Source organism: Phocoena sinus, chromosome 1, assembly GCF_008692025.1.
Source record: "Phocoena sinus isolate mPhoSin1 chromosome 1, mPhoSin1.pri, whole genome shotgun sequence".
Classification (NCBI taxonomy): Eukaryota; Metazoa; Chordata; class Mammalia; order Artiodactyla; family Phocoenidae; genus Phocoena; species Phocoena sinus.
Window position 1 is genome coordinate 109,025,396 of NC_045763.1, and position 16,382 is coordinate 109,041,777.

The 16,382-nt window shown below is 46.3% G+C and overlaps 2 protein-coding genes across 5 annotated transcripts; one reads left to right on the forward strand and one right to left on the reverse strand.

The window, feature by feature from the left end:
• Positions 1 to 1,472: 1,472 nt before the first annotated feature.
• ANKRD34A (ankyrin repeat domain 34A) lies at positions 1,473 to 6,522 on the reverse strand. 4 transcript variants are annotated; one of them, XM_032630582.1, is made up of 4 exons: positions 6,497 to 6,522; positions 5,614 to 5,662; positions 4,825 to 4,974; positions 1,473 to 3,891 (listed from the first exon to the last, which is right to left on the reverse strand). In XM_032630582.1, the coding sequence occupies exon 4, from the start codon at positions 3,773 to 3,775 to the stop codon at positions 2,285 to 2,287; it is 1,491 nt and encodes a 496-aa protein (XP_032486473.1). In that variant the 5' UTR covers positions 3,776 to 3,891; positions 4,825 to 4,974; positions 5,614 to 5,662; positions 6,497 to 6,522; the 3' UTR covers positions 1,473 to 2,284. The 4 variants fall into 4 exon arrangements, with proteins under 4 accessions (XP_032486473.1, XP_032486463.1, XP_032486481.1 ...); XM_032630572.1 differs by having other exon boundaries at positions 4,825 to 4,950; positions 6,497 to 6,513; XM_032630590.1 differs by lacking the exons at positions 5,614 to 5,662; positions 6,497 to 6,522 and having other exon boundaries at positions 4,825 to 4,993.
• A 103-nt stretch (positions 6,523 to 6,625) lies between these two features.
• Positions 6,626 to 16,249, forward strand: POLR3GL (RNA polymerase III subunit G like). Its single transcript, XM_032630616.1, has 8 exons — positions 6,626 to 6,745; positions 12,926 to 13,093; positions 13,434 to 13,563; positions 14,421 to 14,489; positions 14,831 to 14,887; positions 15,128 to 15,201; positions 15,326 to 15,439; positions 15,735 to 16,249. Exons 2-8 carry the CDS (start codon positions 12,968 to 12,970, stop codon positions 15,819 to 15,821), a joined length of 657 nt encoding a protein of 218 aa, XP_032486507.1. The 5' UTR covers positions 6,626 to 6,745; positions 12,926 to 12,967; the 3' UTR covers positions 15,822 to 16,249.
• The last annotated feature ends 133 nt before the right edge of the window (positions 16,250 to 16,382 follow it).

Genomic DNA, 16,382 nt, shown 5'->3' on the forward strand with positions numbered 1-16,382 from the left:
GGGGTGAGCCAGGTCCTATGCCAATCACCAGAGAGGGGGCGGGAGCTGGCCGGCTGCCGCTCCGCCATAGGCAAATTACTGAGGAGGGCGGAGGTTCTGAGCAACCAATTACAAAGAGAAAAAGCGATATCCTCTATACTGGAGAGGCTTAGCTTGGGCGCGTCTTTGGGAGTCCTGTGGGGAGTACTAGAAAGCGGGCCAGACCCCAGGGCCGAGGCTAGAGGCAAAAAAAAAAAAAAAAAAAAGGCCTGGATGCATGGCTGGGGAGAACTGTAGACAGAGTGAGAGGATTCTTAGAGAGCCTTTGTCCGACCACTTCATTTTACAGATGTAGATGAGGAAACTGGCTCAGAGAAGTGACGTGACTTGTCCAAGATCACATGCAATTGGTGGTGGAGCTAAAGCAAGGAAAGATACTGGCATTTAATGAGCATATACTTACAGTTTGTCAGACACTATACAATGTACTTTAGTGCACTGTCATTAATAGTCACAATCACTAACTAGACTTTATTATTTTACAGATAAAGAAACTGACAGAGAGGCTAGATAAATTGTCCAAAATTAAATAGCCAGAAGATGGCAAAGGAGGGTTCAGACATAGATCTTCTGATCCCCAATATTTTAATCTTTTCGTTATACCACATCGTTGGGGCATTTTCTGATTTCACCTATTCTAGGTTGAGGGAGGGAGTAAGGAAGAGTAGAATGGGTTGCTCCCATACCTCTCATTAGAGCAAGGGAGAGTTAGATTATAGGAAGAAAACCAGCAAGCTGAAAGGTCCAGGGGGACAGATTAAGACAGGTACCTTCGTTCACAGGTACCTGTCAGGCTGGGTTCCTCCAATTACTCTTACATGCACACGTGCGCGTGCACGCGCGCGTGCGCGCGCGTACACACACACACACACACACACACACACACACACACACCCTGTTTGTCAGTTGACTATCATACCATTTTTACCTAGGCGAGATTATACGATTCCTCTCTCACTCTCTCTCTCCACCTTACAGTGGCTCAGAACTCAAGGATGCGGAAACAGAAAACAGAAGCAAGAAGTAGAAGAAAATGAAATGCACCTGGTGAGATAAAAGTTAGGCCCCCAAGGAAAAACTGTGAGTGGTCAAGACATAGAAAGCTTGAAAGAGGGACAGTTAACCTATTGGGATATATCTGCTGATGGTGGAGGGAGGGATTCTTTGTAGGAATCTTAAGTTAAAGAATTTGAGGATGGACATAGGGGAGACTGAGGGAAATGAAAACCTATCAGATGGCATAAAACCTTCAGGACATGGGACACTTGCCTTTTCTTCTACAACCACAGTTGGTCTCCTGGAAAGAAGATAGCTGGAACCTCGAAGTATCCCCTAGATCGTTATAGCTATAGTTAGCATCACCCTCCCTCCCTATTCCTCATTCCCCACACCCTCCACCCCCAGCAGAAGTGACCAAACAGAGACTTCTGAACACATTTATTTGATATGTCGAGTGGAGAGAGGAGTGATTTAGGGTTACTCCCCACTTCTACCTGTGGGGGTGTTCATAAGCTCAGACAGACAGAACAGCAGCTTAGAGCCCATGACCCACCTCCTGGAAAAATGAGACAACCTGTTGTATTGGTTGGGGGAACAGGATGGGAAGAAAAAGCAGAAAGCTGAGAAGTAAAGCTGAGAGCAGGAAGGGCAGCAGCAGAACTGAGGCTGGGGATTGCTGCAGCAAATTCCCAAGGAGAGTGAAGAAGATATCCTGAAAAGTGGTTAGGGCTGGAAGCAGGGTGTGAACAAGGAGCCAAGCCTGGAGAGAGAAGCAAGACCTGTAGAATGGGGTGGGATATTCACGAAGAGGGTAGAGTGTCCAAAATCATGAGTGGGCTGTGTTGCAGGGCATACATGGAAAGGAAGGGGTTACTATTGCAGGAGGTCAAAGAGATTGGATACTACTCATAAGTAGGGGCTCCCTAACGCTTCTGAACAAATGCAAGTGAGCTTGGGACCCTTTTGGGGCCCTAGCACAAATGGTCCGGTGTGTGAGTAATTCCCATGTGCATGTGAAGTGGCCAGGGCATGAGTGCATGTGTCTATATGACCAATAAATAAGAGTACTTACCCTTCCCTGCAAGTGCAAGTACTGTGCTTGTAGACACATGTTTACCCATGTGTGCGTGCGCCGAGCCCATGAGCACATGCAACAGACCCCTATGTCCGAGGTGTGTGTGTGAGCTGGTTCTTCCACCCTTCCCAAGGTCTTGATCCCCACCCTCCTTGGTTCCTCTCACTCCTCTCAGCGCCCAGGCTCCCCTGGCCCGCCTAGACTCTGGAAGCCCCCTAGCAGGCGGATCTGCTCAGTCTGCATGGAGTGGCGCCTCACCAACTTGCGCTTGGTCCTGGGAGAGCCTGGCGCCCCCGCCTGGGGAGGGGCGGGCAGCGAAGGCGCCCGACCTCCGGGTTGGGGGCGAATATCAGGGATGGGAGGGTGGGGGCTGACATTGAGCGGGGGCAGGAAACCAGGCCGTGTTTGCGCGATGTGGTCCAGAAGCAACGTCCCCGAGCCCCTCCGCTCCAGCAACCCTGGACTCCGCCTCCGCCCGCTCAACGGAGACACAGCCCCAGGCAGACTCTCCTGGGACTGGCGCGGGGAGGGAACAGAGCCGGCTGGAGGGAGGGTCAGCGGGGAGGCGCTGTATCTGCGGCGCTCCAGGGACGGGCGGCTGCACTCCGGCGAGTCGGGGCAAAGATTTCCGGGGATATCGAGCTCCACCGGCTCCATGCGGCTCAGTTTCTGCCTCAGCCCTGAAGGGGGGCCAGGCTCCTGAGCTTCTGGCGCTGTGTTTCGGCGCGAGAGAGGACCCCCACCCGTCACTCTCTCCGCCCACGGGGGCGGGTCCTCTGGGCCTTCAGTGCTGTGACGTCTGGAAAGACGCGGTCGACCTGTCAGGGTCAGGCCGTTGAATTCGGTGGTCAGGCGCTCAATCCCCGGCCTCACTTCGGCAGGAGGGACCGGTTGAGGAGGGGCCACTAGGCCCCAAGGCTCGGAGTTGAGCCTTTTGAGTGGTTTTGGAGGATGACGGGGTGGTTTGGGGAGTGGCTCAGAAGGGGAGGGGTCATCGGGGGGCTTAGGAAGAGGGAATTCAAATACGTCCCGCTTCTCCTCTTCTTCCTGGGCGCGAGGGGATAACAATCCCTGTCCTCCTACTCCTGCAGTCTGCAGTTGGATTTCCGACGGCGACGTGCAGACCCCCGGGCTAAGAGGAGCGGGAGCGGGGTCCTCCACCCCCGGGGACGGTGGGGAATTGAGATACTGCCGGGTCTTCTTGGTGCCCGAGGGCGAGGTGTCGGTGGTGATGATGATGACCTCCGTGCCCTTGGCCTTACAGGCGTCCAGCAGCGTGGCAAGGGTCTCGCGATCCCCGCGGTCCAGGGCGTGGACAAGCGCCGAGGCGCCAGCGTGATCTCGGACTGAAGGGTCTGCGCCATGGGCAAGGAGCAGGGAGGCCACCGCTGCGCCCCCGCCGCCGGCGCAAGCGTGCATAAGCGCCGTGCGCCCTAGGCGATCTGCGATGTTGGGGTCCGCGCCTTGCTCCAGAAGGTAGCGTACCATGCGCGCCTTGTTCTGGGGGTCGTCGTAGCGGGCCCGACAGGCCGCCATTAGCGCAGTCTCCCCTTGGGCATCACCCTCATTCACGTAGGCGCCCCCCTCCAGAAGCAAACGGGCCAAGCGTAGCTTACCCTGACCCACGGCCCGAAGAAGAGCGTGGCCCTCGGTGTGCAGCATAGCTGCCGCTGGGGCGAAAGCACCGATGGAGCCGGGACTGGGACCTGCCGAGGATGGCTAGGGGAGTGGGGGTGGTGGCTGGCAGAGGCCCGAAGGCTCAGTGGCGAAGCCAATCCCTGCAAAAAAGAGAAAGATCTTATTTATTGATTCAGGCAGGGAAACTGAGGCACTGGTGGAAGGATCGGCGTGGGGCGGGGGAGATCTCCCCGGCACTGCACACAGTCCTTCTTCTAACTCCTGCCTTGAGCCGCCCCCATCCCCCCAGCGCATGCCTGAGGAGGTGGGAAGGGTGCACCCGCACTGAAGGACGAGCGCCAGTGCAAATGCGTACGTGCACGCGCAGGGATATCCGCACCGCCACCCTCACCCCACGGCTTATCAGACCTTTCCAGCATCCCCCTTTTCTTATCCGTACTTGGAATCCCCCTTCCTAGGATGCTGAACGCCACCCCCCGACACACATGCACCCATACATTCACACACAGTCCCATTCCTAACCTCTTTTAGGTTGCCACAGCCCCACAAACTGAATGGGGGGAGGGAGGCAGCTTGCGTTTGGGACCTAAAACGGGTAGGGGGAGAATTGCGGGTTTCTTTTGCCCCTGCTACATTCCCCATCACTCCTTGCTCTTTCCCCTTCCCAGGCTGTGCACCCAAATAGATACCTGTAAGTCCGCAGAATCTCCTCCGGGCCAGGACTGAGGCCAGGGCCACGGGGCAGCTGGGGTGGCGGAGCCGGGTTCCTGGGGGCCCACATGGCGTGGGGGTGGGCACCCGGATTCCCTGGGTGTCAGTATCTGCGCCCGGGCACAGAATCCTGATCCCTCCTCCCGGTGCGCCCCGGGCACAGCGCCGGCTCGGGAGGAGAGAAGCTGGGGGGGGGGGGGGGGGGGCGGAGCTCTGCCTCTCTATTTATAGCCTAGTCTCTGAGGGTGGGGGCGTCGGGCACCAAACCGTTACCCCACTCATGCACACATAAACCCTCAAAAGCTAGAGGCTCCAATCCTGACTTCCCTTGCTTAGCCGACCTCCCCTCAGTCACAACAAACCTAAGTGTTCCTTAGGAGACTCCTCCGCGACCCAGACTGGGACCATCCTAGTTCTGCGTTGAGCTTCAGCAGATCCCCATTCTCCGAGCTTGGTGTGTTGATGCGCGCCTGTGCGCCACATCTGACCTGCCACACACAGCACATGGCACACTGTGCAGAGGGGTGGAGAGAGGCGATGGCGATCCACAGCCGGGGTCCTTACTGTGCAGAGCGAGGCAAGAGTTGTGGCTGCCTTCTCATAGTTCAAATGTCAGGGGGAGCTGGAGTCACACAGCGATACATCTTCGTTCCACCTCCCCCAAAACGGACCATGTACCACAAATAAACTTGGACCTCAGCTCCCTTGTACAGACCTCTTAGATAAGTATGAAGAGGTTGGATATCTGGGATCATTTTTAGATACAGCAAGGGGCATTCCCAGTTGTCTCCTCTCCATATTCTTGGAGGGGTGGGAAGGAGAGAGATAGAAAAGGGGCAGAGAAGAGTGAACCTTGTAACACACCCTCTCTCATTGCATCTCTTTACTCTCAGTCTTGCTTAGAATCATTATTTTTCCATCTCACTTAAAGGTCTCTGTTTGAATCGCTCCTTAAAGTCTTCTTCTCCCTGTCTGTAGCAGTCGGTTTCTCTCACTGTCTGTCTCTGCCTCTCCTCACCATCTGCCCTGTCTCCATGGTTACCATAGCTTCCATCTGCATATTTTAGGAATGAGTTTGTGTCCAGCTGGAAGGCATCAGGGGGAGTGGGAGGGGGAGTGAGGAAAAAAGCCTAAGGATTTGGAAAACTCACCTGAGGTAATTCAGAGGCTGGAGGCCACCAGACACAAGATACAATGTTCCTGGAGAAGCGGGAGAGAGAAATATTTGCAGGGAAGCTACCCAATTTTACCAGCTGCCATTTATTGGAAACCAACCATGTGCCAAGTACTTTACATACATTATCTCCAATCCTCACAACAACACTATAAAGTAGGAATTATTTTCTTGTTATAGATGAAGAAACTGAGACTTAGTAAAGTTAAGTTCTCCAAAGCCTCACAGCTCTGTTTCTGTCCTATTGCAAAGACTTTGTGCTTGCCACTCCACCTACAGCCTTCCCAGTCCAGAGGCTTCACTCCCAGGGCCATTTTCTCTGACGTCTGGGTTATTGTTCTTAACTAACTCCTAGATTCTATCTCTACTCTGAACTCTTTCCCTCTGTTTGTTTTTTGCGAAAGTGGGACTCCTCCTCCCACCGTGCCCCCTTTTACCAAGGGCTAGGAGGAACTGGAAGGCAGTGGGAAATGCAGGAAACACTGGATTCCTTCCCTGTCTCCTCAACTCTGGTTATCTGATTCCTAATCCTTCCTTTCCCAAACCCTCTTTCCATCTTCTCACAGACATGGCAGCAACCCACAGGAAAATATTTTTCTAGAAAAGAAATATTCATTGGTGGTGCTGAAGGGAGGCAGTGCAGGATTGAAGGGAAGGTTGGAGTAAAGAAGGAGAGGCCCAGTGTGAAGACAGAGTCACAAAAAGAACGACGCCTAAGAAGCAGGTTTCACAGAGGTTCATTTCTCTGTGTAAGCTCCCTCAACAGAGTCCCTCGGTGAGATGTGAGAGTCAGGTTCCCTCTGTGAACTGTCGCTAGCCAAGGGGATCCTCCATCTGAGATGAGGTGTGAAATGACTGACCCTTGGTTGATTCTGCAACTCCATCTCTCTCCTCACCCGGCTTCTCTAGCCTGAGTTCCGGCGAACTCCCTCCCTCCACTCCTCAGCTTCAAGTGGGCGGACCTCCCTCCTCGGCTTCTCCAAGATTGGCCGGGAGAACTCACCAATGGGGAGCTCTGGGAGGCGGACCTAGAACGCCAACAGCTTGAGGAAGACCAGCAAATTTCAAGTTGGCTGCGGCGTGTTTTCCGCGTGGGGGAGGGGCAGCAGGTAAGGCCCCGACTTGGTGGCTCTGACCTGGTTCCGTTCCACACCTTCCGAACTAGTTCACCAAGGCCAAGCTGCTAGATAGACAACGCTTTCCGGCAGCCTGTTGGATCAGCCCGCTGCTAGTTCCCTACCCTTTTCCTCTGGGCTCCCATTGCTCTGTTGATTTTATGCCAGAGAACCGTAGTTTTCTTTCGCGCAAAGGGGAGATATATTAAAGGAGAAAGTGAAAGACTCACTCTGGTACCTCTGACTCTTTGCTATGGGGTCAGCTTCCCCTAAATCTATTACTGTTAAGAGCCTGACAAACTCCTGTTATCTATCAAGACTCTGATGAAATGTTACCTTTACCTGTAGCTTTCCTGGTTCACCTTTTTTTGCAGAATTAATTGTTCCCCAGTCTGACGATAGCATTGTAGGCATACCTCTGTTGGAGCACTTAGTGCTCAATCCCTCTTTAATGTTTCTATTCTTTTTAGAATATAAGGTTTTGTAGGGCAGGTTCTAATATTTAATACACAGTGCCCAATAAAGGTTAATTGGGTGGAATTAATTGGGGAGGAAGAATTTAAACTCCAATGTAATTACGGAAAAATTAATAAGAGATAAAACAAAATACAATACAGTATATAATTATGACCTCTTAAATTAGTGTTTCATAATATAATTGCTCCCACAGTCCAGAGAAGGGAGAAAGCTAAGAGGACTGGGATGGTGAGGGGAGGCTTTAGGAATCACAAAGTCTTAAGTTTGAAACAGACCTTAGAAAGCATGTATTCATTCATTCATTCATTTTTAAGCAAATATTTATTGAGCATCTACTATATGCCAGACATAATGCTAGACAATGGGGATCATAGTGAATCCTCTACTTTAGATATGCATTCTTCCTTTGATAAACCATATTTAGTAAATGGTTATCCAGCTTCAGTTTAAACTTCTTAGTAAAAGAACTTCCTATCTCACTTTGTTCTTCAATCAGTATCTAACAAATAAAACAAATACGTGGCTCAACAAAATGCAATCCACATTTCCACTGTAAAAGAGGAAGAGCTGTCCTAGTGGTAACTTTCTTAAAGATAAAGAAAATCATCCCTTTTGTTTTCTGATTATAGAAGTAATATACATTTCTCCTAGAAAACTTGGAAATACATAAAGGTATAAAATATCTATTATTTCATGACCGTGATATAGTGTTATTATTTTAATATGTATCCTTTCAAGTTATTTTCTGCTTGTATACATATGTATACATCTGTGTGTTTATATTACACACATAGGGCCATACAACAAATACAACTTTATATCATGCTTCCCCCACTTTACATTATATTGTGAACATTTTCTGCCTTTAAATATTATTTGAAATAATTATTATGTCTACATAATGGTCTAAGATGGATGTTTGATTTTTTTTTAACCATTCATTTTTTTTGTTGGACCATTTAGGTTATTTCAGAATTTGTGCTACCATGGATAGCTCTTTGATAAACATGCTTTTACTTATATCTCTGACTATATATCTGATGCTTTCTTTAGGATAAGTGTTTAAAGTGGGATTACTGGGTTGAGGATATAAACTTTTAAAAGGCTGTAGATTCAAGGGGTCAAATTGCTCCCCCAAAAGACTGTGTTTATAGTCCTTCCAGTAAGGTATGAGAGTGTCCATCTCAAAAAAACCCATGGCAGCCTGATTATTTTTTAAATCTTTGTCAATTTGATAGGTAAAGAATGGTTTTATTGGCTATTCTTTTCTTAATTGCCTATTTGCACATTTATTCTATTCATGTTCTTTGCACATTTATTCTGCTGGGGTGATTTTTTTCGTTTGGATTTCCATGAGTTCTAATATGAGTGTTAACTCCTTGTCTTATTTATTACAAATATAGCAAACTGTAAACATTAGAGTGCTCCAGGCCTCAGTCCCTGGATCTCTTCTGTTCTCTCTTCACATCCACTCCTTTAGGAATCTCACCCAGTCTCATGGCCTGAAACATTTGTATACTGAGAACGCCACTAGAATGTAAGCTCCATTTAAACTCCATGGGTGCAGGAGTTTTTTGTCCATTTTGCTCACTGATACATCCCTAGCACTTAGAACAGTGCCTGGCACTTAATAAGAACTCAGTAAGTATTCATTGAATGAATTTAGATGGTTTTTAAATTATTATTATTCCCATTTTACAAATAAGGAAACAGGTTTACAGTTATTAAATAAATTGCTGAAGGTTGTATAGCTAGAAAATGACTGAACTGGGATTCAAATCCATGTTCTTAACCACTACATGTACTGCCTTTCTTAAATTTGATGTAATTGTTTTTCTGTATGTTCTGTTGAAACCTGCTTCATAGTAACTTCTACCACATCACACAGTTATGCTTAATTGGGAATGAGTATAATGTATATGAGATGTTGTTGTTTGCAGGGGAAGGAGAGTACAGGGGTAAACACTAGGGAGGGTTGATGTTTATGGAGGAGCAGTCTGGGACCAGGTTATGGGAAACCTTAAACATCTTCAAGAATTTAGACTCAATCACAATCTTAAATAGAAGAGACTCATTATAGATTCCTGAGCTGAGTGGGGTACAGATAGTTTACAGTTTCCCAACCAGTTTAGTGCCTTAATTAACTAAAGTTTTGTCTTCTTTTTACCCCACATCCTTGAGGGTCACTTGGTTAGTATGTGGAAATGGAGTTAGATTTGTCTAACCTGAAAGCTCATGGCCTTTTCTTAACTCCTCATTGCTTTGCAGTCAAAACAGCTCCTGTGTCCACTGCTAGAACTGTATCTATCAGGTGGAAAGACATCTAAGCTGTCTACTTAGAGTGTCTTTTCCCTTGAAAGGGCCTGAAGACATGGTGGCAAATTCTTGCTACTTCTCTAGTGTCCATAAGACATCCTCTCTCCTCTGATGTGTTCTTTAAGTCAGATCACAGTTTAATCTATTAACTAACAGCCATCTTTTCCTGACATTTTTCTTGGCACTTGGACTTGAAACTTTCCAAATTCCTCAGGCACACATTTTCCCACCTCTCCTTCCTGCTGCATATTATTAATCTCATCTACTATGCTGTTTTACTATATTTTTAATTTTTTAATGAATATTTTTCTCTTATTACAAAAGCAGCACCTATTCAGTACAGGAAAAAAAACCCCATAAAATACACATCATCAAAAAACCCCCAAAACCCATCACCTCCAATTAACCAATGTTAATTTTTGCTGTATATCCTTCAAGAACAACTTTTTAATTCATATATCTGGGTGGGTGTATGTGTTTGACAAAACAGATTACCTTGTACATATTTTAAAATCTTTTTTTCCCCTAACTAATCTTTAGTGGAGTGCATTTTGTTGAGCCATGTATTTCTTGTTTTATTTGTTGAATATTGATTGAAGAACAAATATCCAAAAATGGAATGACCTGCAAAGTGAGAGAGGGAGTTCTCTTACTAAAAAGTTTAAATTGAAGGTGGATAACAATTTACTAAATATGGTTTATCAAAGGAGGGATGCAGGTCTAAAGTAGAGGATTCAATATGATCCCCATTGTCTAGCATTATGTCTGGCATATGGTAGATGCTCAATAAATATTCGTTGAAAGAATGAGTGAATGAATACATGATATCTAAGGTCTGTTCCAAACTTGAGACCTTGTGATTCCTAAAGCCTCCCCTCACCATCCCAGTCCTCTTAGCTTTCCGTGGGAGGAATTATATTATGAATCACTAATTTAAGAGATCATAATTCTATACTATATTGTCTCTTGTTGTTCCATAGCTAACATATTGTTAGTATGTTCCCTTAATATGATGTGATGAAAATGGCTCTTCATCTCTGTGATCTTCCTCCCTGAAACACACAACCCCGGTCTAATCAAGAGAAAAACATCAGAAAAATTCAAACAGAGGAACATCCTATAATACACCTAACCAGTACTCCTTAAAACTGTCAGGGTAATGAAAGACAAGGAACGTCTGAGAAACTGTGCATTTTGAATTTGCTACTCAAGTTTTTTGCTTTTTTTTAATTAAGAAAATTTATTTCTTAAAACAGTTTTAGATTTACAGAAAAACTGAGCAGATAGTACCAAAAGTTTCCATATGCCCTGGCACCAGTGTCCCCTATTATTAATGTCATATATTATTATGGTATATTTGTTACAATTTATGAACAAATATTGATACATTATAATTATTCAAGGTCCATACTTGATTTGGGGTTCCTTAGTTTTACCTAATGCTCTTTTTCTGTTCCAGGATCCCATCCAGGATACCACATTATATTTAGTTATCATGGCCCTGTTATGTATTGAATATGTCTATACATACATATACTTACATGCACAAACATATATGTATATGTATGTATACATACATAACTGAAATTGAAAGGATCCATATGCAAATACTAATAATGATTATTACTACATCATGGTCATGAAATAATAGGTATTTTTATATATACCTTTATGTTTTTCCAAATTTTCTAGAATAAATATATACTACTTCTATAATGAGAAAACAAAAGGAATGGTTTTCTTTGTTTTTATGAAGGTCACCGCTAGGACAGCTCTCTCTCTTTTACAATGGAAGTGTGACCTTTCCTTGTTTTTGATGACCTTGACAGTCCTGAAGAGTACTGGTCAGATATATTATAGGATGCTCCTCTGTTGGAATTTGTTGGCTTTTTTCTCCTGATTAGACTGGGGCTATCAGTTTTGGGGAAGAGGATATCACATCATATTAAGGGTACATACTAACAATATGATTTAATTTTGTTCGTGTTGAAACCTTGGTCATCTGACTGAAGTAATGCTTGTCCAGTTTCTACACTGTAAAGTTACTCCCCCCACCTTTCCAAAATTGTTTTGGACAAAATTCCCTATACACAGGCCATACTTAAGGCGTGGGGAATTACACTCTCCCTTTTTAGGGTGGAATCTACATAATTTATTTGGAATTCTGCATGAGAAATTTGTTTTTTCTCTACCACGTATTAATTTGTTCAAACGTTTATTTATATCAGTATGGTCTCTTGGATATTTATTTTATACTTTGGTGTTATAATCCAATACTACTTTATTGCTCAAATTGTTCACGCTTTGGCCATTGGGAGCTCTTTCAGTCGACTCTTATGCCCCTTTGACACAGCCCCATCAATGTGTGTGTTGTGTTTTTGAGCACTTTCTTACTTTCTGGCACTACAAGATGCTTCAGTCTCATCTTGTATATTTCCTGCCCCAGTTTTAGAATCGGCCATTTCTCCAAGAAGCCCTGGTTCCTTTTATTGGAAAATGGTATTAGGAGCCAAGATCTGGGTGCTAGGTATCTTCCCTGCTACTGGGATTTCATTTCCTTCAAGTTTCATTTTCATTTGATGACTTTCTTTATCCCCCATGCTCTCTGACTGGCTTCTCAAAAATAATGACAAGAGGCAAAGTTCAGTTACGGTAGCAGGAGGAACTTTCAGTTCATCTCCGGTGGAATGGGCTGTCTTGGAGGAAAATGGACACCCTCTCCTTAGGAAAATGCCACCAGAAGCTGAATGACCAACAACTTACAGAGGGTAGTACTGTACTGGGAGGGTGTTTGGGCTAGAAGACTCCCTGGGTCCTTCCATTCTAAGATTCTGTTTCCAGGTGGTGTTTAAAAAGATCAACTTGATTGTAATGGCTCTTATCACGTACATCTCCACTCCCAATCAAATGACAGTGAGACTGATGACTCATTCCTGTTCCCTCCCAGTGTCTGGCACACTACCTTTTTCATGGTAGATGCTTAATAAATGTTTTGTTGAAATGCATTGCATTAAATTGAGTTTAGGCCTGGTTGGGTTTGGAAAGTGAGGGAGAGAAAGAATTCAAAGATCATATGTAGATATGCAAATGGTGATAAACATCAAATTAACTTAGGGGCTTAGGAAAGTTTTATCCAAGGGTCTAGTCACTTTCCTCATTGTGCTACAGTCACACCATATTGCAATTATCTGTCCTGTTGGAACCGTGTCTCATCCATATTTTATATTTTTAGAAATACCTTGCTTGGCACTATGCCTTCTCAAAATTTGTTGAATTAAACTGGCTTTTCAGGTCTCTGGGAGAAAAGATTGAGTGTCTTGTACCTCCCTGGCTTTCTGTCTGTTCTACTGTACTTTTTCTCTGTGTTTTTGTCTTTATCAGGTTTTTCCTATTGGATGTCTGAATCCCCAGGCCCCCTCCATCATGGCCAGCCGGGGTGGGGGCCGGGGTCGTGGCCGTGGCCAGTTGACCTTCAGCATGGAGGCTGTGGGCATTGGGAAGGGGGATGCTTTGCCCCCACCCACCCTGCAGCCTTCTCCACTCTTCCCTGTGAGTGTCTGCCCTCCTTTCCCAAGACTCCCATATGCCCCTGGCTGACCGTGTATGATCCTGGATTCCTCCTGAGCCATCATAAAATCATCCTCATCTTGCCCCTCCCTGTCTGTATACTCCCACCTTATATGGGATGCTTTCCAGACAAGGAAGTGTCTACCCTCACTTTTTACATTCCCAGCTCCCCAGCTTTCAAAATGCTGTGTTGCTCCACCCATTTGCCTTGGTCCTCTGCTCAGTGGGAGCATTGGATTGAATTGTGGGGAGAGGAGAGGCCCTCCCAGATTTGTACTCCAGCATTTTCTCCCTGAATTGACCATTGCCTCTGCCTCCTTAGCCCTTGGAGTTCCACCCAGTGCCTCTGCCCTCAGGAGAGGAAGGGGAATATGTCCTGGCACTGAAGCAGGAGCTTCGAGGGGCCATGAGGCAGCTCCCCTACTACATCCGGCCTGCTGTCCCCAAGAGAGGTCAGTTGGAATGCTAGTATCATGTTCTGAGTGCCTTCCATGAGTAGTGCCCTATACTTAGCACCGCTGGGGCCCAGAGAGGCCAGAAGAGGCACAGAAAGCTCACTGCCTAACTGGGGAGATCACAGTAATTACCCCTGCATTTGAAATGCATTATGGTATCCATGGTTTGTTTTGAGTCTCACAGTAGTCTTGGACAGTAGGAGGTTAAGTATTAAGATGCCCATTTTACAGATAGAAATGAGGAGATGTATTAAAATTTTTAACAATCTGGATATTGCAGGTACCAACCAATCAGAAGAACTCGAGAAGGGGTCTCTGAGAAGCCCTGTAATTAAAATATTACCATTTTGGTTTGTGGATCATGAGAGGTCAGGGAGCCAGGAGGGACTGGAGTACAGGATGTACTTAGGAGGTCTGGGATAGTGGATATTTACCAACTGGTGTGGAAGTACAGTATTTCAATGTATTGACAACCAGTGCTTTCCTACTAAGCCCTAGAAGCTAAAGTTCAGAGAGATGAAACAATTGCCTAAGTTAGTCCCATTAACGAGGAGTAAAGGGAACACTGAAACCCTCGTTTCTTGCTCTAGTATACTTTCCACTGTACCACACTACCAGTCAATATAGCCATGCCTTTGCATTAAGGGAGATAACAAAAACATTGTAATTTGAGGTGGCAAAAGGACAGGTTAGAAGAGTGTTGAAGGTCCTCATGGAAGCTGACCCCCTGGGCTCTGGGTCTGGGGTGAGGAAAAAGACAATTTCTGAGTTTTGAGAGGGCTGGACCTCAGGAAGAACCCTGTTCTAGGGCTCTGAAAGGATAAAACTTTGACCCTTGAACTCTGATCCCTCAGATGTGGAGCGTTACTCAGACAAATATCAGATGTCAGGGCCGATTGACAACGCCATAGATTGGAACCCTGGTAGGTGATGGGCCCTTTCATTGACCTCCCTTCTTTCAAATGCTTGAGATGCCTCAAGCCACAAGCCACCACCCTATCCACCCTCCTCTGTCTCCACCTTCACCCTATTCAGGAGCCTTAGATGTGTTCCAAAACACTCTCAGACTCTACCTAAAAACCTATTAAATGGCCCCCACTCCTCTGGAGGCATCCAAGCCACAGTTTTGTTCCAAGCAGCTTTGACCCAGCTCCTTCCTTCCTCACCCTTAACCCTGATCCTTACCTGTCCTTTCAAAGAGTCCTCATTCATAGGACACCCCAGGACAGAGCCTTGCTGACTTTTTCATTCCCGCTATTCCTAGATTGGCGACGTCTACCCCGGGAGCTAAAGATCCGAGTACGGAAGCTACAGAAGGAGCGTGAGTGTATCTGGGAAAAGGAGGGAAAGGAGAGGTTTCCTTCATCAGCTGTAGGGCCAAGGCCGCTGGTGGTCTTGCCTGCCCTCCCAATTCCTACCTACCCAGTCTACCCAGTATTGTTGCTGGGTGCCACGGTGGCCACATGAGGGCAGCAGAGTGACATGGTCTATGCAAGAGGGTGGGGTAGAAAGCCATCTAGGAAGTTTGCTCTGGTGGTTCACCTTTTGATCCTCTCACCAGGGACCACCATTCTACTCCCCAAGAGGCCCCCTAAGACCACAGAAGATAAGGAGGAGACAATACAGAAACTAGAGGTAAGGAAGAAATGCGCATAGAGACCACCTGGGCCCCAGATTCATTCCTCCCCTTTGGCCCATGTGTGTCTCAATTTTTCCCTTCGGTGAGCTGAGTTTCTCTTCCTATTCATCCTCACATAAGACCCTGGAGAAGAAGGAAGAAGAAGTGACTTCAGAGGAAGATGAGGAGAAAGAAGAAGAAGAAGAGAAGGAAGAGGAAGAAGAAGAGGAGTATGATGAAGAAGAGCATGAAGAGGTGAAGGGGACCTCCTTTCATTCTCAGGCCCCCTTTCTTCCACGCATGAGCTCGGGGGATCTCAACTTCAGAAGGCTGGAGGGCCAAAGGAGATAGTGCCTCCAAAGGATAGCGCCCTCCACTTTACCTGTCCCTAGGCTCTTCTCAAGAGTGAACTGCAGCTTGAATGCAGAGAGAACTATAGGCTTGGAATGCTGCGATTGGGAGGGAAGGGGACTGGTACACAGGGATGAAGGAGAATGCTGAAAGCATGCCGACATACCTTTCTTCCTTCCTTTCTTTCTTTCTATTTCAGGAAACTGATTACATCATGTCATATTTTGACAATGGAGAGGACTTTGGGGGTGACAGTGATGACAATATGGATGAGGCTATATACTGAAGAAGGACTCTAAACAATACCCTGGACGTTCATATCTTTCTTGATTTAGGACACAGAGAGTAGCTGTCCCCTATTATTAGGTTTTGTGGACAAGCAAATCATTTGCTCAGAATCCAGATAACCTGTTTGGTCCCTGGAGATAGGAATAGAGAGTGACAACAGATAGCTCTCTTTTCTACCCTTCCCCTCCCTCTCTCCTGTGGTATTGTATCACCTCTGATATCTTGGGGAAAGGACAAAGGACCAATGTCTTAATTGTATGAAAGTGAGAAAGGAGGGTCGAAAGAAGGACTGGGATCATTAGAGCTGAGACAGCTGTGCACATGCCCCTACCCATTTATAGTTCTTTGTGGAGATAATTGGGGGTGCGAGCAGTTAGGAGGAATAAGGCCAGTTTTATATTTTTAAATAAAATGTTTTTATCTGTCTCTCTGTCCAGGGTGAAACCTAGTGGGAGAGGGCTGGAGGAATGAAGGGGATGCCTAGTAAGCCATTCTTCTCTCCTCACCTGTTAAGAGTCCAGTGTGACACACTGGGGGTTACAGCCTTCCTGTCCTTTGC

Coding starts and splice junctions, on each gene's coding strand:
- ANKRD34A (XM_032630582.1), bottom strand. CDS start 3,775: ATGCTGCACACCGAGGGCCACGCTCTTCTTCGGGCCGTGGGTCAGGGT.
- POLR3GL (XM_032630616.1), top strand. CDS start 12,968: ATGGCCAGCCGGGGTGGGGGCCGGGGTCGTGGCCGTGGCCAGTTGACC. Junction 13,094..13,433: donor AGCCTTCTCCACTCTTCCCT/GTGAGTGTCTGC, acceptor CTGCCTCCTTAG/CCCTTGGAGTTCCACCCAGT. Junction 14,490..14,830: donor CGCCATAGATTGGAACCCTG/GTAGGTGATGGG, acceptor CGCTATTCCTAG/ATTGGCGACGTCTACCCCGG.